The 26,342-nt window shown below is 52.2% G+C and overlaps 2 protein-coding genes across 4 annotated transcripts in view; one reads left to right on the top strand and one right to left on the bottom strand.

The window, feature by feature from the left end:
• LOC113217386 (tensin-1) overlaps positions 1-26,342 on the bottom strand; it is a 283,044-nt gene that overhangs the window by 138,219 nt on the left and 118,483 nt on the right. For all 3 annotated transcript variants that reach the window (XM_052269945.1, XM_052269954.1, XM_052269947.1), the window contains 2 exons: positions 4,255-4,363; positions 3,794-3,831 (listed from right to left, as the gene is read on the bottom strand). In XM_052269945.1, coding sequence (XP_052125905.1) covers positions 3,794-3,831; positions 4,255-4,363 — 147 coding nt within the window. The remainder of the gene's footprint in view (positions 1-3,793; positions 3,832-4,254; positions 4,364-26,342) is intronic.
• On the top strand, positions 16,409-20,704 carry LOC113217432 (fatty acyl-CoA reductase 1-like). The gene is made up of 9 exons (XM_026437331.2): positions 16,409-16,516; positions 17,833-18,111; positions 18,187-18,435; positions 18,517-18,665; positions 19,144-19,253; positions 19,342-19,546; positions 19,698-19,937; positions 20,047-20,307; positions 20,382-20,704. The coding sequence occupies exons 1-9, from the start codon at positions 16,505-16,507 to the stop codon at positions 20,452-20,454; spliced, it is 1,578 nt and encodes a 525-aa protein (XP_026293116.1). The 5' UTR covers positions 16,409-16,504; the 3' UTR covers positions 20,455-20,704.

Here is a 26,342-nt window from a genome sequence, read left to right as displayed (position 1 = left end):
ACAGCAGCACACGACAGCCCAGTGCCCCAGCGGGTGACGAGGTGTCACTGGCCCGCGTTGTTTGGCGCCGGAGGGGGCGACCGCGACGGAGGAGAGAAAAGACCACAACGTCAAACAAGCAGCAGAAACAAGAGGCCACGGCAGCGAGCGCTATGGCTTTTAGGAAAGAACGGTCCGATAAGTTCATCAGTATAGCGTTGAAAATTTTGACAAAGAAAAACTTTGCAAAAATTAGACTTAAGAAAGTTGACAACACGAAAAGATGAGCAATGTCAAAGAGTGACGTGGACAGCGAAGGGTTGTTCCCCCCGAAGCGCGCGCGCGGGCAGCAGCGGAGAAGCACGGCGCCATTGCCGGGCAAAGCCGGGCTGGGCGGACCTCCGCTGCCGGAAATTGAAGCCTTAGCAAAAGCCGTGGCCCCCCTTCACCTCCTCGCTTCCACCCGCGCGCCCCACCCCCTTGCTCCCGGGGGGGAGGGGTTGGGGGCGAGCTCGTTTGCATAACAGCCTCTCGTTCGCGGTCCTGCGAATCAAGGACCTCAGCCGTGCGAACGAACCGGACCTACCTCAATGACGGCGGCCGGCACCGACCGGTGGCCGCCAGGCCGACAGCGAACAAGGCACTGCTGCGGGAGGAGAGTGACGTTTTTGCACAATTTGCGCCCAAAATTGTGAGGTGTGTTTATAGGTGGGATATTTTGGACCAGAATGTTATACATCTCAAATAATGGTCCGTGCGGTAAGGCACGGTTTTGCTGCCGCGTGTACAGAGATTGATTCATTGAGCGCAAAATGACATCAGTGAGTGTGGTGGAACCTTTCGTCGTGTCGGGGGGGTCACTGCAGCACACAGCGGGGCGCGCGGCTATGCGGCTATGGAGCTGCTACAACACGGGGCCGTCAAGCTCGCTAATAACAACAACTACGGGCTGGGGGATGTTTGGTATTTCCCTGCAGGGCCGTCCATCTTGGGGCCAACCGGCACACTCCCTCCTGCCCATCTCTCTCTTCCTTTCGCTCTCTCTCTCTCTCTCTCTCTCTCTCGCTCTGGCGAGGCCGGCAATAACTGTCTTTAATTAAGTCGCATTTCACGTCGTGGCGGGGCGGCGCGGGCGGCCCTTTGGTTGCCCACCACCACCACCCACCACCACCACCACCACCACCACCACCACCACCACAACCACCATCACCACCATCACGGCCCCGCAACGCGCGCGCACCACCAAGGGGTTTACATCAATATTGGAATTGCGCGCCGGCAGAGGCTGAGGCTGAGCAGGCTGGCCGCCGCCGGTGCCCGCGGGGCACGTGTACGTAGTACAGCCTCAATATCGTGTGCCAATGGGGGCTGCCACGATACTGCCGGACGCGACATCATTTCCATAGAATAGCGTACACACTACTACACTACGCTGTTGTGCGCAAGGCATAACGCTCATTTCAACTGGTACATTGAAAAAAAGTAATCTAGAGGTATTAAATAGATTTGTGGTGACCTGTCGGAAGTCAATTTTTTTTGCTGGAAAAACTATCCCCAAACTTGATTTGTTATACTGGTGCGGACACCCAGAAAAATGAAAAGTTGTGGCAACCATCGCATAGTTACTTCGGGGACAACCATAAAATATATTTTAGACAAAGATCCGCCAGTTGTGACAACCGTAATTTTGGTTGATACACCTGTGCTATTGTTGCCTCAACCATATTTTATGGTTGTCCCTGCAGTAACCATACGCTGGTTGCTACAACTTTTTATTTTTCTGGGTGTAAAACTTCGACCGAAACAACTTGCACCAATTTGCGTACGGGTGGCGCGCGGTCCCCCCCCCCCTCCTTTCTCACATGCTGGAGCGTCAAATACCCCCCCCCCCCCGGATGCCACCCATCCCATACCCCCTGCGCGCTGACGTCCGCCACAACTAACTGCCCATGTCCGAGCCAAACAGCGCATAACCCCCAGGGGGACAGCAGCTCTGCTCTCTACCCCCGGCCAATCACGACGCGAGGACGCCGCCGACGAGGACGACGACGAAGCCTCTACTCTGTACCCTTTCGATGCGCAGCGCCCAGCGCGAGCCGATAGAGAGCGCCCATGCAGCGCGTACAAGCGCCCGCGGGCTGATGGCGTGGCACGACATGGGGAGGTTCTATCGGGGCCGCGCTATGTAGCTAACTCGGCTTTAGCTTAGCCACAATAACGCACGACGACGAGCCCGTGAGCTATGCTAATTGAACGGTCGAGAGAGAGAGAGAGAGAGAGAGAGAGAGAGAGAGAGAGAGAGAGAGAGAGAGAGGCGTATAGCAGCGCAAAGCGTTATAGCCGCGAGGGCACGGCGCGCGGCCGCGGGGTGGTGGGCGTCGTCGCCCCGGAGGGGGATGCGATGCGCGATGCGGAGCGGTCGCGGTATATTTGCCCTCGTCGAGGGTGGGACCCACACCATGTAGTACCGCATCGAACAGACAGACAGACAGACAGACAGACAGACAGACACACACACACACACCGATTGACGCGCCCTCGCGCGAGTTCAAGGTATGCAAGGTGTCCAACACAGCAGCGAGAGTGCGGTGAGGCGACAAGGAAAGGGCCCCCTCGCCGCCGCCACAACTCCCGCGAGCTGCACTGGACAGTATATACATGATACATTTCTATAAATTCAGTTGTGCAGTACGCAATGCTTTCATTTCACATACATGTACACTACACTCTAAAAAATAATACAGAATTCTGTATCAAATTTGATACAGAATTCTGTATCAGGCTCTCGTGATATGGAAACATGTAACATGGGTACAAAATTCTGTAATCTGATCAAAATGTTACAAAATTCCGTAAATTTTACTAATTTCTGTAACAGATACAAGATCAAGTAACGTTGGATACAATTTTCTGTATCCCTGGATACAGAATTATGGAACTTCGTAGGCGCGGTCTCCGGGAGCCCCGGTGGCATTACACCGGGTTCCAGCGAACCTCTCCTCAGGTAGCCTAGGTGGCCGCGCGGGTAAAGGCGTGACTTCCTAATCCAAGGGTCTGGGGTTCAACTCCCGGAGCGACAAGGTACATTACTTGAAACGAAATCTAAGGAGTTAAGTCCCCTAGATAAAAAGAAGAGGGGAAAAGGGAGGAAGAGTAACAAAATGAAGAATTACAATTTTAAAATCCCAAAGATATTCTGTATCACGTGATACAGATTTTCGTATCCATGTTACAGATTAAAATCTGTATCAAAAATGATACAAATTTCTGTAACATGTGATATGTAAATTACTGCGTAACAATGTTACAGAATTTTGTACTGATTTTTATTAGAGTGTATAACGTCAGAGCGTCAAAAGAGGTCGTAAGATCGGTAGCCCATATATTATAACAGTCGCCGATGGCTATACAGCAGCAAGGATAATCTTTCAATCAAGAGCGAGAGCAGCTCAGCGGTAGCAGAGATACAGCTAGCCGTGGGTTACTTTTGCGAACACGACGGCCAGCGGAGGGAGCGGAGGTCGCACTCAAACAGAGCGCCAGAAAAATGAGTGACTGGCGTGCGCGCTCGTGGGCGGCTTTGCGAGTTGCGCCAGCCATGGGAGGGTTTTGCTGCTGCTGACAAGAATCTCAACGAGGCAGACGTATTTGAGGAACGCCCCAGACGGCAGCAGCAGAAGCAGCAGCAGCGGCGGTGGTGGTCTGTCAATGGCTTCCTGCTGGGGTCATTTACATTGCAGGGAAAAAAGGAGGAGGAGAGAGGCTTCCCATTGTTAAGCCAGGCGCCTCACTGGTATTTAAGCTGGCCTCTTACCTTGCTCTCGCACGCCTTGTGGCACACGTATTTGCACACTGCAACAACAACAAGCAACAAAGTTAGCCGTGTGACGACGTCGTCGGGAGGAGGGAGGCGCGCGGGGAAGCGGAGAAGGGCCTCGTTAGTCAGTCTGCAATTACATTACAGAGAAGTTCGCAAACATCATTGCAAGGGAGTAAAAGGAATTATTGCTGGGGCGTGTGTGTGGGGTTATTATCCCTCGCGGCGCGCACACACTACAACTCTGTGCGAATCACGGTAGCTTTTGCAGCAAACGTGATAACGACCTTACGTAAAAGGGCGGACACATGCACATTGTGTTCACCGGAAAAGACAAATAATAATAATAATAATAATAATAATAATAATAATAATAATAATAATAATAATAATAATAATAATAATAATATTTAAAAAAACACACACAACACTATTCTGCTGTGCGCGTGTGTTCTCACCTCGGCAGCAGCTCCCCAGCTGGTGAATGGGCTGATGACACAGGTGGCAGGGCCGGGGCTTCTTGAACACTTTGGCACGGAACACATGGTTCTGGGACTCCCCGTCGGGCTGCAACACACAGAATGAGCGATCGGAGGTTAGTACTGCACACGAGCCCCACACGTGCGACGTGTCGTCGTGATGTCATCGCGAGACGAATAACGCTGCTGTCTGTTAGCACCTGCCTCAATCCCTCACATTCCGCTTATTGGCGAAATGAGTCAAACCAAAAACCAAACCAAAAAAAAACACACAAAAATCAAACAAGTGCACGGTGCATGATGACTCTATGGCGCACGCCAAGAAAGAATGTTTGCTAAAAATTCGTCGGCTAACAAATAGTTTTGTCGTTACATAAGAGGGTGCCAAACATTTACTCATTTTTTCCCTGCCGAAAACAAAATAAAATTCGAAGCCGGAAAATTTGCCGACACAAGAAAAAAAACGAAAACGGAGGCATTTTTTTTTCTAGCCGCTTTCGCAAACGATCTTTTTTTGGCATGCGCGAGAGTGGATAGGTACCTCGCTGCCAATAACATACGCCATTGACACGAGAGAGTCCACACGCGGAGAGTGCAAGGTGCATGCACACGGTGACTCTACGACGACGACGGTGGTCGCGTGCGAATGAGTGGGTAGAGGTACAGGTGCCAAAGGCAACTGCCAATAATAAGGTTTCCGCTATTATTTCCGCGCTCGCCCAGTCGGTACCCGGTCGGTACGCAGCGGCACGGCCGGCTGAGGTCAGTCCGGTTCATCCCCGCCAGTCACGTCGCAATGAGCCGGACACAAAACCTCAGCGGCGGCACCGACCGTTACCGGCCGTTATGATGTGGTCTGCCGTGTCGCGGGGCGAGACGTATACGTGGGTGCACAGTATGGGACGGGCAAGACGATCAAAACGGAAAAGAAAAATCAGATCACGTGCATAATCGAGCGCGAGTTGATGCTGCTGCTGTTTTTGTTGTTTGTTCTCGAAATGTATGATACGGTGCCCTGTACTGTACATCAGAGGTACATCGCATAACGGTCACATCATCCAATACTCGAAGACTAATGTCAATATTGTACGAGAAGGAACTAACGTTGTACATTGCAGCCAGCCAGCCGTTTCTAAAGAAAGCAGTAGGATGCTGTCACAAGATAAAACGGGTCCGTTTCTGTGTGATCGAATTCTAGAGCACCGAAAGCTCATTTCCTTCCTTCCTGTCGGCTTGGGTTGTCGTTGTTTGCTTTTCGCGTCGAGGGAGAAACACACCGGGGTCGGGGTAAACTAGGGCAGTCAAGCCTGCCTCTCTCTCTCTCTCTCTCGATCGCTCTCTCTCCCTCTCTCTCTCTCTCTCTCTCTCTCGCTCCTGCCTCCGCAAACACCCGAGCACGGGCCAGCAGGCGCAGGCGTGCAGTGTAATGAGAGGCCGCGGGACATGTCGTCGCAGAGACAAACACGTGTCCCGTCACGTGTCCCGTCACACGACGATAATTAGTTCTGGCCGATGCGCGAAACGCCAAAACCACCAAAAACGTGACGGTTGTGGCCGCACGATGGACAGCCGGTGCGCAAATAAGCACTGTAAATTAACGAAACAAAAATAAAAATGCTCCAAAAATCTGTTGAAAAATGTATGTCATTGTCATCATACACACAACAGGTTACCAATAATAAACTTATCATGATTTTCCGGGTTCTATTTTTTTATTTTGCTAGCAATACGCCTGCAGTTGAAGCACAACACAATATGTGCTTATATTCTCGCACCACACCACACACACACACACACACACACACACACACACACACACACACACACTGAAATTCTTCGGAATTTTTATAGCCCTGGCTGCGTCCTGGGCAGGAAGCAGTGCTAGTGCGTGCCGCGAGGCCCCCGCCAGGCATTGTACTTAGCACCTCACACACTATGTGCCCTGCCCATTCACAGACAGTGTAAATACAAACGCAACACACCACGGGACGGATGCCCCGGAGGGGACCTACCGCCGCCATCTCCACCCGCCGCCCGCGACGAGCCCGTGCGCTCATGCCATAAAACGTTTCCTCCGATAATTTCCGGACCGTGAAATTGTCTATAGGGTGAAAATAAAACGATTTGTGACAGCCTCCGCAGCAGCAGCAGGTGCGAACAGCGCAACATTTTGCACATCCTTACGTAGTGCCGCAACCGGCACGTGCCTCACTTATGATTCCTTTTACAGAAAATGAATGGCACGATATTTTTACTATAACCATGATAATTTAATTTGGTATCGTAGTTCGGGTTTGATCATCAATAAGAGGCACGCGCAACCTTGCAAAATTCCTCGTTGACAGAGTACGAGGTACGGAGCCAGCAGGAAAGGGTACTCACTCCAGAGGAGAGAGGTCCGCTGGTATGTACCACCGAGTGCGTCCATTTCACGGCTCAGCCTCAGCGCCAATTGATTAAAATACCGCTCCCGGCCGTGACAACATGGCGAATGATGATGCACTGCGCGCACACTGTGACAGCCCCGGTCCATATCTCAAAGCACCATCGCAAAGATTCATTCATTCATTAGGAAAACGGCCCTGCGGCGTCTTCATCGGCGTCCTCGATGAGTGGAATAGTTATTTCCGCCTTGGCCGGCCAAAGAAATAAAATATGCGCTGGCCGAAAGGGTGCCTTGAAAGAGGCCGTGTCGGTACACAGCGCGTCTGTTTTTATTCTTGTTTTGTGGACCGGGCGCGTCGTCCAGGGCGGTCCCGTGTTCCGGGGCCCTGTCCACACTCTTTAACGATCTCGGATTGGATCCGGGCTCGTCTTACAACGCCCGGGACCACGCTCGGGGTCCTTTGCACAGGGTCCTTCAGGCCCCAGCAGGTACACTCATAGGTGTACACTGCCCGGGGGAGGTGAGGAATTCGAGACAGACACCACCACTTTTAGGTTCAGACAGGTGAATCCTCAGCTTGTTGGTAATGCCAATCGGATTTCATCGTCGCTCTTACTTTATCGTAGTATTTTACTCAAGCAAAAACAAAATTAAGGGACAACAAACAACTGCGGGTGATTTTTTATTTTCATGGACGATACCTTGCCCTTACGCCCTTCCAAATAGCCCCCCTCACTCCCTTCCCCCCGACCTGCGGGCGGTGCAGTCTGGGTGGCCCGCAGTCGAGCCCATCAAAACACGATGTACTCCCACCACACCGCACGGGGAGGGCCACTAACTACTGTACGAGACCATCGCGCCGACACGTTAGATTGCAGCAGCGGCTCATCGAGGAGAAGATGCTTCTTCCAGGAGGGGATTTCCTCGAATCACTGACAACGGCCTCAATTACGCTCTATTTATCATACACAAAACAACAACCTGGTGCAGCAAGCAGCAGCTCCTCTGCTACTGGTAGAAGGAGGCACGCTCCCTACCGATTTTCCCCCCACCCACCGAGAGAGTAAGGAGGCGGCGCCAAAGGCGGACAGAGACAGACGGTAGCTTGTAAAGGACCGAGTTACATACCGTACCTCATTTTTTTTCCCCACTAAACGTTTCGGCGGTCCAGATCGCGACCCCGGCGCAAGGGAGGGGCCAAGCACGGCCAGGGCCCTGCGGGTTGTCGTATATCTCGGGGGGAGCCCGGGATGAGCTCGGCGCCTCGTGAGTTACCGTATACCGCCGCGACGCCCAACGAACGACCCACGCTAAACACCAACAGTTGAGCTTTCCAGTTTCTCCGCAGGCAATGAATGGCCCGGCCTGGCAATAGATCCTCTGATTTGAAAGCGATAGTGATCACCGTGTGAATAGCTTTATTTGTAAACCATACACTGACTGGGCCGTCTAAAACAAAATTTACATAAACATAATTAGGAAAATCGAAATATCGAAATATTACTTTTAAAAAATCCAAAGAACTACATATAACATTTATGTTTCTAGGATATTTCAGATATATTAATGAATATGAAGACCATTACTAACAATTCGTTATACGGTATTTCATTATTTTTCTCAGCGTAGAGACAGTCGTGGTGCGCGCGCGTTCGTCGCGGCGCGGACCCCCCACGGGAACGGGCCGGCCGTGCAGACAGAAGTGATCCCTCCCATAAATACGGCAACAATTAGCGACGTAAATGACACCGAGCGCCTCGGGCAGACGGCGGAGCGGCGCGCATAGCGAGAGAGAGAGAGGGTGGGGGGAGTCGTGCCGACGATAGCTTCAGCGCGTCACGTCTCAATTCGCGATGAACGCACCGCGCCGCCTTCCACGCGATTTCATTGTGACTCCGGCTGGAGTTGGTGGGAGAGAGGAAGGGGAGAGGGGGGGGGGGGTTGAGTATGCGGGCAATAGAGAGAGAGAGGGAATAGACAAGCTAGGCGAGGAATAGAGATAGAGGCCACGGCGGCTCAGGTCTGCGCGCGGTGCTGCTCTATCTATATCCTCCTCCTCCTGGCATATAAACGGGGGACTTCCCTCTGCTTCCGCGCGCCAGTTTCCCCTCGCTTTAGGCGCGGCGGTGGCCTTCCTTGACGACGCCCCAGACTGCCATGAAGCGACGACGCCCACCGACCGGCCGACACTCTCCCCACCCCCACGGTGAAAAAATAAACTGTCTGAATTTTTTCAGTTTGACAATCTTTTATCTCGTCAAAAAGTGTGAGAAATTTTATCAAAAAAATGTGGGAAATTCCCACATCATTCTGTGGAGACTCCTTGAAAAAAATCTGAGGACTTTTCCTTAAAATTGTATCATTTTCCTTAAAAGATCATGCCAACATTGTTTTTACTGTGTCCGCAGCCGCCACCCGCCCCCTTCTTGTCTGCTGCTACTGCCACCGCGACGGCTCTATCCGCTCCCGCGCACCCTCGCCGCTCCGACCGGCGGCCTTCGCAATGACCATCGCCATCACCATTACCATCGCCTCTTCTATTACCAAACCATTTCCCCCCGCTCTGTTTAACAGGCGCTGCTGGCTGACCCCTTCGCGCCCGTAACCGGAACATTACCCTCACCTCGCCCGACCCCGCCCTCGCGCACCACCAACACCACCACGCGGACTGGCCTGAGCGAAGCGACCCGGTTTGGACCCGAATCGCAACCGAAAGCGTCGCTTCTGGACCCGACCCGACCCGACCCGATTCTTCCTGACCCGGACCGACCCGAACCGAATTCTCGAATTCTCAACCGGTTTAACCGATTCCTCCCCCACCTCCGGCTGCTACGTTAGCCGCGCGCTGCCATTGGCCCGTTGCCTCGGCTGGCTGCTGGAAGAGGCAGATCTCGGAAGAATCGGTTGAGATGGACCCGGTTGCTGCGCGACGGGACCAGGTGACCCGAAAACAGAAGCGCCAAAATCGGGTCCAGTAGACCCGAATGCTGGTTGCGGTGCGGTGGCGTACGAACCTTATTGCCAGCTATAAGACGCTACTCAAACGCCAAAAAATTCGGATGCAATCGGGTCCGAACCGGGTCGCTGCGCTCAGGCCAGCACGCGGAGGAGTGACTCACGTCCTACCAGAGCTCGGCGCCGCCTCGACTTGCACCCCTTGTGCACCACCGGGTTGCTGTACTTACTTACATCGTATACATTACTTTCGCAGTTTGTTTCTCATACCTTTATTAGAGTGTGGTGGAGGGTGTGCATGCAGCAGGAGGGAAGGAAGCGTGGAATGGGGTGGGGGATCTGAGCCTGAAGGCTTAGGGAAGGTGGAAACCAAAATGCGTAAACTCCGTACTATTTACTACTGCAGAGGAAGTGCAAAGCAGGCGGGGAGTAGTGGTAGTAACCAATCACACGGCAGTGTACCATAGGCTGCGCGCTTTGTATCCATTTCGTGTGCGAGAGAGAGAAACACAGAGAGAGAAGGGGAGGGGGAAGTGCGGGGGGCATGTTGGGTCGTTTGCGCGAGGAGCATGCCGGTGACTTTACGACGTCATCACGGGGGGAACACAGGCGGAAAACGTAGATAATATCGAAGCGTCCGCCGCGCTGGCCGCGCCGCCGCCGCCGGACGGAACGCCCCGCCCCGCCCCGCCGGAGCCGCCACACCCCTTTTTTCCTCCCCCGCCGGCCGGCTGGCCGCTCCAAATGTCAGGCTCGGCCGGTGTAGTTTTTTACGACGTGCGCAGCGCACACACAGCACGGCACGGCAGCAGCAGCCGGCTACTGTGCGGCGGCCTCAGCAGGCAGAGCAGCATCTCATCCGCGCCGGTGCTTTACAAGCAGCGATCATGCAAAGCATCACAGGCCAACTGGCGTGGCGCGGCGCCGCCCGGTGGGGCGTGGCGGAGCGGGGCGCGGTATGAGGGGCGTTTTAACGGCCCACCACCACACCGCGCTGCCTGCGCTTTGCTCTCATTATTTGCACATCCGGTCCGGTTCTTGTGAATGAGAGCGGTGGTGAGCGGCGGCGGCGCGGCCGCCCCGCGGGGGGGTCGCCAGCAACAAAACACAGCTGACTCATCGATACCAAAAAATTGTAAACTGCTGCAGTAAACGCTGCTGTCACCAAAATTTGCGAGAGGATTCGACTCGGGAAAAGAAAATTGAAAACATAAAGCACACCCGAAATAGTTTTAGATGTTGAAGCTAAAACCTTCATTTTCCAGGAATTATATCAGTGTGTAATACTCTTTTCACATTTTGTTCGTATTAAGGTCCCTCAGCAACACACGGCACTTCCGCGATGGACGTCGCGGTCTTCATCATCATCAACCCGTCTTATATCACGAAGCAAATCGCGCCAATTAGCGAGGACGACAAAACACTCTGCCCCGTCACCGCACCCACGCAAGGCACGCGCGAGCCGGCACGGCAACGTCACCCGTGACGGCGTCGCAGACCGCGTGCGGAAGCGAGCAGTAGACGACGACGGGCGAGTCACCGCGCGGTGACGGGCGGGGGCGGGTTTGACCTGCCCCAACGCAACCTTAACTGAACTCGCCGCTACAGCGCCACCAGCCGCCGCTCCTCCCCCAGCCACCGCCGCGCGCGCCCTCACGGACCAGACACCCCACCACCACCCCATAGTTCACTGCTGTGCGCATCGCCTCTCTCGCAGATCGTTTCCGTGCAACACCACCACGACCACGACGCCACCCTCCAGCCAAAGAGAGCAGGGCCGGCCCCGCCGCTCTGCTGCTCCAGCCAGCCTCCCTCTCCCCTAACGCGACCTTCATGGAGATTTACTGCGGCCAGATTTAAGCCGCGCGCCGCTCGCGGTGCGGGGGGTTAGGGCAATCTTACGCGTCCGCGGCGCCGTACGTTATGCGCGTCGCCGCGATTCAATACAACACCAAAAGCCGTGCTCGGTGTCTGACGGGGCCCGGCGGGGGGCGCGGCACGCACGCGCGGCGCGGACTTGTTGTTGTGCGTGTGCAGATGGCTGCGTCTGCTGACCGCCTCGACAAGTTCGCACGGGGACGGGTTTGTTGGAAAAAAAATGTCTGCATTAAAACTGAATTTTTCGAAACATGGAATTATCGATTTTTGTTTAAAAATTACGTATCATTTTTACTTCAATGGTGCTTACTTTTCCAAATGTAAAAACATTGATTTCTAAAATTTTGATTTGATAGGATCAAGAACAATTTTTATGCGTTCTAAATCTTTTGAAGAGAAAAATGTCAAGTGAACTATTTCCATTATTGGATTGAATTTAAATTTAGTTTCTGCTCTGACGACTCTATCGACGGCGAGAACTATATAGACGAGCACACGCGCACGCGCCGTGGTATAATACAACAGAGCGACGACCTAGAAAATAAAATAAAACAAAATAAATAATAATGGTACGACGACCCGTGCAAGCGCGTTATATACGCGAGATGAAGAGAGCCAGCCAACAGAACGAGTGTTCGAGGGCGTGTACAACTTGTTTATCGTTCAATAACGAATCACCTTCGATCGTAATGACCCCTGGAGCACAATGGGCCGGTCTGTTCGGTCGCCCACCATACACACACACACACACACACACACACTGCACTGGCTGGTGCAATAAATGAGAGGGAACAAATATAATGCACACATACCCCCCCCCCCCCAACTCAAAATAAATCGAGCCTGGAATGAAAAATTAATAAAAAGTAAAAATGAAAGAGAAAAAACAACAATGTGCGTCGGCGGTGGTGGTCGTAGTCGAACCGCACAGCCGACGGCTAAACGAGCTGACCGCGACATTTACCGCGGCGCATACTGGTCGCCGCATCGTGTGACTTTTACCACGTGCGTCACGAATGCACCGTGACGAAACGTGACGCAACGATTTAAAGGGGGCGGAGAATCGGAACGGAAACCACACGTTACGAAAAAAAAAAATGGCAAAAAAATCTTACCAAGTGATAGGGAAAATTTTGAGAAGAGTTTATATTTTGCATAGGCACGCCTATTGAGTTGTTTCGCCGATTTGGGGTATTTTCATAACCCGCTGCTCGCGCAGCATCATTCGTGATGGTCCTTTGCACAAGAGGGGAGTGTGTTGTATGCTGCAGAATAAATTAAAACGGAGACTGCGCGCGCGAAAGGGAGACGGGACGGGCTCAAAAGGTAGAAGGGAGAGAGACGGGGAGAGAGACGGGGGTAGAGAGGGAGAGAGAGAGAGAGAGAGAGAGAGAAGCGGCAGTGGCGGAAGGGGGGGGGGAAGATCTGAGGAGCCGTGAGGTCGAGGAGGAGGTACACACCGGAGGTCAAGGGTCGGCAGGGGAAGGGAAGGTGAAGGCGGTAAGGGAGGCAGCGGGCCAGGTGGCAAAGGAAAGGATTCGCAAACTCCCTCTACAAGGTGCACTGCACGCGAAAACCACTCCAAAAAGTTGTGTCTGCGGCGACTATACGGGGAGAGAGGAAGGGAGCTCGGGGGGGCGCGCGGGGAAGAGGCAGAGAGAGAGACACACGGGGGGAGAGCGAGTCTCGACGCAGTTTTGCAGCAAAGTCACGCAGTTAATTTGCCAGCAGCTTGCTGGCTAAACCCCAGGCAGGCCGGCCAGCTGGGGAGGCGCGGGCGGCGCGCGAGCGGGGAGGGGGCGGGGCTGTAGTGTTCGGCCCGGCCGGACGCAAGATACTGCCTAATTTAACAGGGGACTAATTTATTCCATTCGCTGAGCCTGAGAGAGAGAGAGAGAGGAGGGGGGGGGGGGTCCCATCCCTATCGCAAGGGCCTTAGCATCACCACCACACGGCGCAGAAGGTTGATTTGTAATGTACGCACAATAACGATGAATGGCAAACAACGTATAAAGTAACACGTTGATGCCATTTGTGGTAAAATCTGCGGATAAAAAGGGCGGGTTTCCATTGCAGGATAATCTTTCGCAATGGCGTAACCACCGGGGGGCCGGGGGGTCCGCGGCCCCCCCAACTTTCAAGTTAGGGGGGCCGTGCCCCCCCAACTTTCAGACCGACTAAGCAGAACCAAATTGATCAGTTCGGGCCGATGCCGACTGTCGGTCGAGACGCTACTGTATGGCTCTGGATTTGACTGGTATTCTTAGGGAATTTGCTTCCGCTAATGATGACAGAGAGAAGTGTTTTGGAAAAGTTTAAATTAATTTTTCATTTTACTGCTTTGATGTTGAATGATCTTTTGAACTATTATGACAAATAGATTGTTTTTTATGTTTATCACTTGATTCCCTTTTTTTATAATTCAAAATACCCTAATTCTTCTATATAACACGGTCTTCGAGTCCGCCTAGTAGATAGGCAACCCGTACTACGGCCCCCCCAACTTTTTTGTCGTGGTTACGCCTCTGATCTTTCGGCGCCGTCGATCCATTTAACTGGCCGATCCATCCTCTTCTCTTTTCGCCAGGGGATTGCTGCCCTGAAATTCAATGAAATCGGCGCGGAGGAGCGGCGAGCGGCGAAGGCATCCGGATCCGGCTCCTCGGCCCTCTCAGCCTCTTTTACCAGAACGCCCTCTGCAAAACCATACACATCCTCTCTTTCTCTCTCTCTCCCTCTCTGAGGTTCGCGATAAGAGACGGTGAGAGAAAGAGAGGGAAAAGGACCGGATGACCGGCGCCGCACCACTCCCCCCTTCCTCGAGGAGAGGGATCTCCCCTGTCCGGGGAAGCGCTCCCCGGAGGCCACTGCCAGAGGAGGAGAGCGTGTTGGGGGGAAAGTGGAGTGGGGAGAGCAGGGGGGGGGGGGCCTGAAGGACCGCGGGGGACAGCTGCAGATGCGGCTGAGAGCAGTGTCAATACGAACAGCTGTGTGCGTGTCACACTTGGCTTTTGTCACGCCGCCAGTGTCACGCGCGCGCGCTACTGTCACACACTTACACAACAAACAGATACTGTTACATCGCGAAAATGATGACCATGAAAACATGCCCTACCTTACATGCTTCTCTCTATCCCTGTGATAAAGTCCAAACATCTTCAACGCAGCAAAAACAAATAATTTGGCGATATTGTTTTTGAATTCTTGGCTATCACAACAAAGTATGGGCGCACGCAGAAACAATATTGTGCGTCGCATAATTTGAGTAGCACATCGGGCCGCCCACAGCAAAGGACCGCGGGTGAGGAGATGGCGGACCCGCGGTGACATTGCAAAGAAGAAAAAAACACATAGCGCGGCTATCTCATTTCGACATGAAAGAATAAAATAAAAATGTCCGCGGGGGGGTCATCATCACGCAGTAGTAAAACAAACCAGAGAGGCCAGCCGAGGCGCCACTGCTTTGCTTTTCTCACAAAGCGACCAAGAGCAATGACACTTTTTTTCGTATTTATCTTAACACAGTGTTGTCCCATTTTTTTCATCAGCCCCGCGAGAGGGTTTCCCCCAGCGCCATTACAAAAAAGCGCACCATCGGCGACGAATTAGGATTTCAGACTACTTTCTGACGACACTTGGCCGCCGGCGCCGCGCACCCCGCGCGGCAAACGCACTCTGGTCTTCATTACCGGGTGGAGGGGGAGAGAAGAGGGCCCTGTGAGTGATTCCAGGCCCCTGCTGCCGCCGTCAGATCCGCAGAGTTGTGGCTCCAGTGACAAACTTGTAAAATTAATTACAAAATTAATCCGCAAGCCCCCTACTACTGGAGGCATCGCATCAAAATCTAGGTTCATAACACGACAGATATGATACAGATTTGTTAAAATAAGTTTGCGGTGACTTTATTCATAGAAAACATTTTTACTCCAAACAGTTGAATCTCAGAGAGCCCCGGCTCTGTCAAATTCCTACAAAGCATTCGCTTTGCAGAACTGCAAAGTATTTTGAGCCTTTGTAAGTACGAAGCATTTACTTTGCAAGTACAAAGTGATGCTTTGCAATTGCACAGCAATAAAACACGCTGCAAAGATCGCTTCGCAATTGCAAAGCGTCACTTTTTAGTTGCAAAGTAAATGCTTCGTACTTGCAAACGATCTAAATACTTCGCAGGAATCTAACAGGGGGGGTTCTTCCACCAGACCGTCTGCCTGCAAGCCCCCCCTACCCTTGTTCGGCCGCTGACGTGGACACGTGGACACGTCGCTTTGTAAGCCATTGTCGGCATGCCCTTCGCTGATTCATGCAAATTTGACCCGGTAGGTGAGGTGATACGTTGACCTAACCCACCCAGAAAAATCGTTTCTTGTATCTGTCTACGGAGTGAAGCCGTATTCGTACACTGTGCCGTGTAAAACCTGGGCTTTCCGGTTCTACAGCGACACTATACTCCGCGCTTCGTACCCTAGGTGCAGTGACTATAAGAGCGGCATCTACAGTAACGCCGTAGATCGTTCCGTATTACACTATTTTTTTTTACAGTGTGGGTGCACGCAAATCGCAAATTATTAGCTGTAAATCAACAAATCAACATTCTAAGATGCTGATGGATGTTACCAATGACCAGGAAACGGTGATGGATCGATAATGGGTAATCCCGCCTCACATCGACACCTCGACCGATCGACTGCAAGCCTGACTTCCCGAGAGAGCGACAGACCTCCTGACCTCACTTTTCTTAACAGAATGCGCCCTCGCTAGTGAAAAATCCAAGCCGACTTCCTCGAAAAAAAAGAAGCCTACATTCAGAGATGGCTTGGATAAATGGTGGTCATGGTTCAGTATCTGAAGGTAGGCTTAAGAAATGCTAACGAAATCATCAACAGTGAATCACATTAGCCTAGGCGGCTAAACAGTTCCCCTTGGTCGTGGTCGTGGTGAATTAGGTGCCAGTGTCCACCTACTTCAGCACGGGGCAACACGGAGGCTCTGGGGGCCTCGCACCGGTCTGCCATGGATATCGATGTAAGTGACGGCGGCGGCTCGACCGACCGACTCGGAAAGTATTACGCGTATTATTCTCGCGTCGCGTCGTATGCTCTGACTCTGTGTTTTGATGGCATTTCGCCACTCTAAACGCATTTTATGTTCATCGACACATAACTTTTGGAAAGACAGACTTTCAAACGTCGACGTTGGCCCCGAGCAGGTGAGGTTAGACTTTGAAAAACTTCCTCGTAAACCCAGCTAAAAAAAAACACGTACAAATCCACATGGGTTTCCGAAGACTTTTCACGTGGGTTTCTTATAAGGTTCCCACGTGGAAAATTTTCCATGTGGTAATTAGTTACTTTCCATGTGGGTTTTTGTAAAAACCCACATAGTTAATTTCTAAAATTCCATGTGGGGTACTCGAATACCACATGGCTTTTGAAGCCCATGTGGAGATCTAAAGACAAGAGTCCTGAGTCCTAAGTGTGTCATAAGACGTGACTTAAAGCAACACCCCCAAGTGAAATTGGGCTGAAAACGCCGAATATAGACTCAGATTTTAAAAACGACCATTAGTTTAGAAGATACCAGAATGGCTCAAAATAACAAGTTCAGTTTTTATAACATGACCGTGTTCTATGCAATCTATCTTTCCTAGAAGTGTAGTCAATTTATTTGTTGGCCAACCCAATTTAAAGTTACGGTTGGTAATAGAAAACCCACGTAGCAAAATCAAAAGCCCATGTGGAAATATAAGAAACACAGGTGGTGTCTAGAAAACACACGCGATAAAGCGGTAAAGATAAAACACACGTGGAAAATTACGGAATCCACATGGAGATTCGATTATCCACGTGTGAAATACAAAATCCACGTGGAAATATACTGAACCGACATGTAAATGAGGATTTCTACGTGAAATGAAAAGAGTCAAAACCCATGCAAATACAGATGGAAACACGTGGAAATTTGTAAAATCCAGGAAGAACCACGTGGAAAACGCTATATCCACGTGGGTTTGCACATGGATTTTTCAGCTGGGAAGTTACGACATTTCTTGTAATTTGGAATTACAAAATAATGTTGTTAAGTTACGACGGCCTATTTTCGCTCCTCGATTAATTCCGAGTCATTAGGAAGTGATCGTAATTTTACAATTTCAATTTGTTACCTTACGGAATCATATCATGGAAAATTTTCCCGTAAACTTACGAGTATTTTTCTCAGTGTTTTTTCAGATCAACTTTTCAACGCAAGCCCCCAGGTTGCGAGCTGCGTGCGTTGTTGTGGGGATAGCCTGATGGCCTGATGGGGTGGAGCACGTCTGATGTAAACTGGCCCGGTTGCAGATGAATATCTTCCACGGCGAGCTGCGCGCGCGGCTGCAGCGTGTGGAAGCCGGGCGCGAGGAGCGCGTAGCGGCCGGGACGTACGACGGCGTGCCGAGCGTGGCGGAGCTGCTGGCGGGCAGGGACGTGCTCGTCACGGGGGGCTCGGGCTTCCTCGGCCGCGTGCTCCTCGAGAAGCTTCTGCGCAGCTGCCCCGACATCGGCACCGTGTTCCTGCTGCTGCGGGCCAAGCGCGGAGTGCCACCTGAGGAGCGCGTCGCCGGCATCGTCAACGTGCCGGTACGTTGTTGGACGAGGTTGTGTAGCGGCCGGGCGCAGGACGCGACCCTAATGACTCCTTGTGCGTGCGTGCAGCTGTTCGACCAGCTACGCCGGGAGCAGCCGACGGCCATCTCCAAGCTGGTGCCCGTGGCCGGGGACTGCGCGGAGCTGGGCCTCGGGCTGTCCCCCGAGGACCGCGCCATGCTCCAGGACCGCGTGTTCATCGTGTTCCACGGCGCCGCGTCCGTCCGCTTCGACGACCCCGTGAGCAAGGCGGTGCTGATCAACACGCGCGGTGCCCGGGAGGTGGCCGCCCTCTGCGCCGGGATGCGCCAGCTGCAGGTCAGTCCAGCCGCGTCCTCGCTAAGCACGCCGAGCCCGCGCAGGGCTCATCGCCGCTCTGACGTTCATGTCGCTTTTCAGACGCTGGTCTACGTCTCGACCGCCTACACGAACATGGACCAGCACTGGGTCCAGGAGCGGCTGTACCCGACCCAGATGGACTGGCGGACGATGATAGCCGCCTCGGAGAACGCCGACACGGCGGCCACCATGAACTCTCTGGGGCAAAAGTAAGACAATGCCCCAGTGGCTCATGCAGAGCCCTGCACCGGACATGCCCACCACATGCCTACGCACGCACCCAGAAAAATGGAAACTAGTAGCAGATACCCTATTGCAGGCCAAACAAAATGTCGTTGTACTAGCACTTTTATGGTTGCAAGACCGATGGAAATGGTTAGGCTTGCTGTTTCGTTGTCGGCACCACCTTGTGTGCGTTACCGCAACCATATTTTGATGGCCATTCCTGGTCTACCATACGACGGTTGCTACGTTTTAGTTTTTCTGGGTGAGTGGAGTCCGAAGAGCGAATGGGAGTGAGAGGGAGCTTACTGGACCGCAGCGCCGCAGCGTGCATCTCGCTCCCACTGTCCCGCTTTTGGACGCCATGTTGGCATTCGGTGCCTACCCGGTGAAGGGCTCTGGGCCCATGAAAACCAGTCGTCTTCGTCAAGTAGAGCTAGGTATGAACCAGTTGGGTGTTGACAGGTTGCTCGGCCACCAACCCAACACGTACACCTTCAGCAAGGCGCTGGCCGAGCAAGTGATGGCCGAAGCGGCAGCGACCATTCCCATCGTCATCGTCAGGCCTGCAATAGGTGAGGCAGCCGCCCGCGCCCGACCGCCGCGATGTTTTGACTCCGGGCTGAGACTTAGTGAGCCTTCTTGTCCTCCCCCCGCCCGCAGTGATCGGCGCGGCCAAAGAGCCCCTCCCAGGCTGGCTGGATAACGTCAACAGCCCGGCCACCATATGGGTCGGCGTGAACATGGGGGTCTTGCGTGTGAGCAAGCTGTCTAAGCCAGAGGTCCGCTACGACTGGATGCCTGTCGACGTCGTCACCAAGGCCACCATCGTGGCGGCGTGGGCCAAGGCCACCAAGCAACTGGGGAGGTGAGTACGTGGACGTCGGATAAGTTCGGGTCCGAGGGGGTGTAATGTGGGTTGGCTACATGCAGATCCTACCCAAAGGCACGCTTTTCACCCGCTGAATCCACTCAGTTGCTTCACGGCAGTAAGCTCCGGTCCTTTCATGATTTGTCAGCGACGTGTTGCCCGTGGTGAACGCAGCCCTCTCGGACGTGCACCCCGTTACGGAGGAGCAAATAACCGAGATATACAACGAGATGACGCGTCGAACCGTGCCTTTTAGCAGCGCCGTCAGATACCCGGTCCACATCCATTGCAAATGCTGGATCCAGTACGCGGTAATTTACCTCGTCTATCACCTTATGTTCGGCCTCATCATGGACGCACTGCTGCGACTGGCTGGAAAGAAACCTCGGTAAGGCCTTCCAGGGGGTCATTTCGCAATCGCACCCCATCGTTTAAAAAATGACGCAAACAAACAAAATGTTAACTGAAAATATAGTACAGATATGGATTTGTTTCAGGCTTATAAAGGTTTATAGAAAAATAGCAGCCGCAGAAGTTGTTTTGGTCCCTATCGCTGAAAGATTACGAAACATTAGGTTCGAAACATGTGGATTCTGGGATCTTCAGAGGCTCATGCATCCTGATGATGTCAAAAATTTTGATTTTGATCTTGATAGCCTAGATCCGAGAGTTGATTCCATTAGCATGTTAAAAGGAATTTGGCAGTATACCTTAAAGGGTAAATTTGACAAAGAAAATGGACTTCGACATATTGATAGGTGGGTAATGAACTGGACGACCAAGAAATTATTAGAGATAATTTGCAAAACTAATGTAATTTGCTTGTTTGCAGATTGTTTTGGATGGAGATTGGTTTCTATGTTTGCCTGGTAGCAATATTGATATACTTGTATCTACCAATTTAGACCAGGGAAACAACAGAACCCATAACTAAACCACACCATATGATATAAAAAATGTTGTTTTGAAGAAAAAAAAATAGTTTATAGTGAAGATAAATTTAATTTATTCCTCTTTTCAGTTTTTGACCCATAGTACGAACAGTATTCTCAACAATGATTATGCACATCCAGTTATTGAAAGATGTGTACTGAACAATAAAAAAATGTAAATGCATTGGATTGGTGCAAAGAATAACAATATGTTTATAAATGAGGTACTCAGTAATCATCTCTCAACGTCATTCAAACAAAAGTATATGATATGGGGGAGGGGGAGGAGGATGTTCAGGATGTAGAAAGTGACTAGAAGTACTGTTTCTTTTTGTTTTCAGAATTCTGTCTCTGTCTAACGGAATGCATATATTGGCTTAGAAAGTTAACAATGTGGCAGTAGATTGGCAAGAGATAAAAATGCACTTTGTGACATAGAATTAAGTAACACAATACTGTATGTCCCTTTCATTGGATGTGCAATCAGTATACCAAATCTTAAACATAATTACTTTCCCTTAGGTTTCCTATGGTTTTTGGCTGCTGAGGGGGGGGGGGGGCGAAGGGGAAGGAGTATTCCTCACTTCACTTTGATCCGTAGGTCCATCGTTGGGCGTTTTTTGGCTGAAGGGCACGCGTCACTCAATTTTGGATTTGGACCATCTTTTGAAAAAAATCTTAGTATGATCAGACACGTCATGATGACCACATCGTGTGGCAGACTGGTGACGAATTTCCAAATTAGAAACAAAAGAGGGAGTAGGGGGGCGGGGGGGGGGGTTCGTGGTAGAAGTGTGAGCACAAAACACACTTGAATTTCAGAGAGCACGCTCTTTCAAAAGCGGCGCTCTCCTGCAAGAACGACTGCCTCCCTCCACCTTATTCGGCCGTTGAATGAGGCCTAGTCGAGCAAGAAGAGTTCTCTCTCTCTCGGGACGCATCAAAGAGGCGTGAACGCGCGCCAGGCTTAAACTGTTTGGCCCGCGGCGGGCGTTCCCTCTCCCTTCCCATGTGGCTGCACTAAGTACAGTGGTGATGATTTTCCAAATGGGAAACGAGAGAGGGAGCAGGGGGATAGGCGGAGGGGGGTGCTTGGCAGAAGTGTGAACACGGAAACAGGGGAGAGGGCCGGGCATATGGGGATGTAGCCGGAAGTTGGGGAATCGGGAGAGGCATTTCTTGCAAACACGGTCTATTTAGCGCGCGCTGGAGACGCGGCTGACGATGAGCATCAGCCGAGAGGAATATGCACCCCTTCCCTCTGGCCAACAGGAGCGCTCCGCCAAAATCTCCAAACACAGGGTTGCCCACACAGGGGCCTGGTTGCCCACACAGGGGCCTAAGTTCTCTTTTGGAACCGCATACATGCGTGTGGGCGGGTTGGGTTGCCTACTCTCTCGGGGTCGTCCGTAAAGGGGACCATGGTCAAAAAAAAATGAGGGTTCTTTGCTGCATTTACAAAGCGTCATTTTTCATTACGTTTTACTTTTATGAAACCTTTTGTTCTTTTGCGATACATTTATAAATTTTCTTCAGAAATTATTTTATCAATTTTTATTTTGGAAACAATTTTACAGAAATTTATTTCCTACCCCAAAAATATGCAGAGTAATAGAATTAAGAAAAAGCTTTCTGAACCCTTCACCCAAGTTAAAGCCGAGACGAAGTGAAGTGAGGGGGAGGCCACTCTGTCGTCTCGCCCACCCCTTGCAGCGCAGGAAGGAAAACATGGATCCTGAGGAGAGGACGTCCCAGCAACGCAGAACAAAAGCGGTACCGCGATGTGCGACAGCCTCCTAGGGGTGCAGGGGTGGGGTCCAGGAGCACAGAGAGAGAGCGAGCGAGCTAGCGAGCTAGCGAGAGAGAGCGAGCGAGCGAGAGGGGGGGGGGGAGAGAGAGAGACCAAGAAGCCAAGGCGTCGCGCTCGCAAACAGCCCCCTGCTGGGGCGCGGCGCCCAACTCGATGAGCAACACAAACAAATGAGAAGTCAGCGCGCAGAAATCGGCGAGAACGAGGAGCGGCAGAGAGGAGCCGGTGGCACGAGCCGACCCGACCGGGCTAAGCACTCTCACACAACTGAAGTACTTTAAAAATGAAATTTGCAAAATACTCTGCAACTTTTTGGTTCGTTTTAAATCTTTTTGAATAGACGATATGGGAGATCTTTAACTGAGACATGACTGAAAAGACACAGACACCTTCAAAATTTTGGAAACTTTTTCAACTAAAAAACTAGAGTACAGCCTCTATCTAATTTTAGACTTTTAACGCAGAAACCTTTTTTTTCTATTTTAACTTTTTATTTTTATTTTGACCAGTTTGTGAGTGTGTGCCAAATTTACACCTTAAGTGTGTTTGTTTGTTTACCCTCACTCCCACCATACACCACCACGGCGGCTGGCCGGCGCGGGTCAGCTGGGCAGCGAGAGAGCGCTGCACAGTGTTGGCCGCAGCGCCGCTGCTGCAGTACAAATAAATAATCTGCAGGATAAAAAGCAGCACTCAGTTTTAGTGGTGAGGCGTAGCCGGGCGGTGTGGGGCGGGGCAAGTGGGAGGGTGATGGTCTTCCCTCTGACGGAGGCGTGGCCGGCCGGCCCCTACTAGCGCGGGTGTCGCAGAGCCGCGCTCCAGGAAATACAAGCAGAGGGGGGCGGTAAGGCAAGGTAAAAGAGCCTCTCTCTCTCCTTCCGTCCCTATACCTGTCGCGCACCCATCTCCCTCGCACTCACTTTACCCTACACACTAAAATCTTATGAACATTTTTGTTCATAGTTACTGATTTCTGTAAACATGCTCGGCTTACGCATTTTTTAATACGCTAGAATGCACAAATTTCTTCATACTGGCGCATTAAAAAATGCGTAAGCCGAGCATGTTTACAGAAATCAGTAACTATGAACAAAAATGTTCATAAGATTTTAGTGTGTACCTTTCTCTCCGTTGTGATAACAACAAGAGCCTCGTATAATAAAATCGACCTGTTCCTTATCTTTCCCCTCCGCCGCGGCTCGGCGGCTGCGGTACGGCGTGGTACTCTTACCCCACGCAGCAGTGCATGATGGGTATTTTCAAGGGGATAAAGGAAATGCCTTTGGTCCATTCCAGGGCCCGCCGGCTTCTCTATAGGCTGGCGGCGCGCGAGCGGGAGAGCTGTTTGCAGGCAGATTAGATGGCCAGCCGGGCAGGAAACAAACACACTCTCTAAGCTGCTGAAAGGGAGGTTCAACTACCCCCTCCTTCCCCGTACCCTCTCTTTCCCCCTAGCCCCTCTCTCGCTCGCTCCATGTCTCTCCCTCTCGCTCTTCCTCGGTAACGCCTTCTACCCCCCCCCCACACACACACACAGATAGTCGGGGGCTGCGGGATTACAGCGATCCCTCGGGATTTCACTTCTGCCGCGCCATTTGGGGCCGGGCATCGCCGCCTCCACAATGGTCACCAGCGGCGTAACCATGGCAACGGGGACGGGTACCCTCCTACCCAACCCTCCCTACCCATAGCTAGTCCACCTTCGCTGTCTCTCTTACACGCACGTGAGAGTCATCCTCTCTCCTATACCCTTCCCTGCTCGCACAATCCGGACTATAAGGTGCCGCCAGGGACGTGGTCACTCCCCCTGAGACCGTCGGCGGAGGGGCAGAGAGAGAGGAGGATATGGGTTCGACTCGAGGACAAAAAAGCGCAAAAAAGGCAGCGGGAAGAGGATCTCGAGGACGAAAGAATGGGTACCATGCAAGGGGAGGATTTGGCAGGGGGGGGGGGGGGGGGGGGGGGGGAGGGGAGGTACCCGGACTTAAGTGACCACGTCTCCCCCACCACCCTGACCCACCCTGTGTCTCATTTCGCTCACAACCCTCCTCATCGCGAGGGGCTAAGAGTTTTTATTTTCCTTATTCATCCACGGTCGGACGCCAAAACGGCCCGGACCGCCGACGGCGGGCCCCGCGCCGCGCCGTTTCAGAAAACTTTCTTTTCCTCCCCCTCCTTCATTCTTCTCGACGTTTTCACCCCCCGTCCGCGCCCACACACAACCCCCCGAGAAAAAGAGCGGCCTGTTGTGTTGAAAACAAAGTTGCGCGCGCGTTTGCCCACGGACGCGCTGTTGTGCGGCGAGAATGGCGCGCGGGTCTGCCCGGCCGAAACCTTTAAGAGTTTTACAGTGGCGAGCGGGCAGGCCGGTTGGCAGCACAGCAGGGAGAAGGCATGGTTAAGAAGGACTGAGCCCCCTTCGGATACAGCCAAGGTTGGTAGCACTGACCCCCCGGGGCCATGGCCGCCGAGGTTAGGAAGGGCTCGGGGAGGGCGCCGCCGAGTTTTTCTCATTACGCCCCCGAGTAACATCTCATACCAGAGCACGCAGGAGGACTCTGGGCATATCATTTTTCATACCGGACCTGCTATGTAGAAAGATTTTTTCCCATCATCACTATGAATCATCCCCGAGGCAATACCACTGCGATGTGCGCTGCTGCCCCACCGCCAGACCCTGGACCGTGTGTGTGTGTGCTGACGAGGGGCCGTCAGCACCAGGACAACGACCAGCAGCAGTGTGTGGGGGAGAGAGGATGGAGAACAAAGGGGGGAGGGAGGGCGACATTTGCCTCCAAGTGCGCCCGAGACCGACAACGAGCAGCTACCCATTGGAGGCAACTGTCCGCCAGGGTGGACATATTTGCGGGGATGGCCCCCAGACAGACGCCAGATGATTTCAAGGGGGGAGAGCGAGAGTCAGCGGGCGGTGGGGGGCGGGGGGGAGCCTAAGGGTTAGCGACAAAGGAAAGGGATAAGAAGCTGGCTCAGTGGCCTTTACGTCGTGTCCACTGCTTCTCAGCAGATTCCCGTCGTCATTAATTTCATTATTGTTTTATTTTTTTCACCTTGCGATTTTCTTCCTCCCTTCAACGGCGTCTTGGAGTGAGACAGCGAAAAAATAAGAATACAGAGTAAAAATGAATTTGTAAGTCATTCGTTATTTCCGCGTAACACAAGCGGGGTCGGAAGCTCGTCGCCGGGAATGCAGGTCGGCCATTACTTTTATTAGTCTGAAAGCGCGAGCAAAAGTGCTATTTTTTACCTCACTCCCCCCTTTCTCTCTTTTTCCTCCCTTTTCAAGTGCGTGGCCGGGTGGCGCCCCCCCCCCCCCCTATACCGTCCCCTGCGCTTGCACGCGAGGGTTGGTGGGGTCAGCCAGCTACAAGAAGGCCAGTCCGCAGGGAGGGAAGCTCTATTTATCTCCCGCGAGCTGCATGCTGAGCGCTTGCTGCTGAGCGGCCAGCAGCACCCGCCCGCGCAATCCTGAAACCGGCGGGATGGTAAAGCTGAGCAGCTACGCCGGCTGCCTCTGCCAAGCCAAATAACTGCACAAAAAGGATTGGAGCCTCGCACCGTAGGAATGGAGAGTGAAAGGAAGCAAGCAGTCACGTGACCACGACACTGTTCAAAATACCTTTTGTAAGTTTACCATATTTCGGTTGTGATTAAAAAACTTAAAATTATTTAAATGTACGTTGACTAATTTCGTTATTTTCGTAAAACTGTATGCAACTGTTGCACTTTAACATACATCATAGAAAGGTTAAACGAAACCTACAAACACTATTCTCAGTGGAAATTGATACACACTGCCCTCTGGAGTGAGACACAGAGAGCCAGGGGAGTTGTTTGAGAAAGACGGGACAAAGGGATACGGGACGAGAAGGGGAAAAAATGCACTTCGTAAATCTTCAGACAAATCACTGAGTAATTTTGGTTGGTTAACGAGTGTGTCGTCGTAAAGGAGCGTGCTGCAGGTCGGGTCGGACGCAAGAAGATCCGTGAGGTGGGGTAGAGGCAGGGGAGGAGGCTGGCCGACTGGTGGGGG

Source organism: Frankliniella occidentalis, unplaced genomic scaffold (genome assembly GCF_000697945.3).
Source record: "Frankliniella occidentalis isolate FOCC.00 unplaced genomic scaffold, Focc_3.1 Scaffold106, whole genome shotgun sequence".
In the NCBI taxonomy this organism is placed as follows: domain Eukaryota; kingdom Metazoa; phylum Arthropoda; class Insecta; order Thysanoptera; family Thripidae; genus Frankliniella; species Frankliniella occidentalis.
The sequence above is the reverse complement of the archived record's forward strand: the minus strand, read 5'-3'. Positions and strand labels throughout refer to the sequence as shown.

Coding starts and splice junctions, on each gene's coding strand:
- LOC113217432 (XM_026437331.2), top strand. Junction 18,666..19,143: donor ATGAACTCTCTGGGGCAAAA/GTAAGACAATGC, acceptor GGGTGTTGACAG/GTTGCTCGGCCACCAACCCA. Junction 20,308..20,381: donor GGACTTCGACATATTGATAG/GTGGGTAATGAA, acceptor GCTTGTTTGCAG/ATTGTTTTGGATGGAGATTG.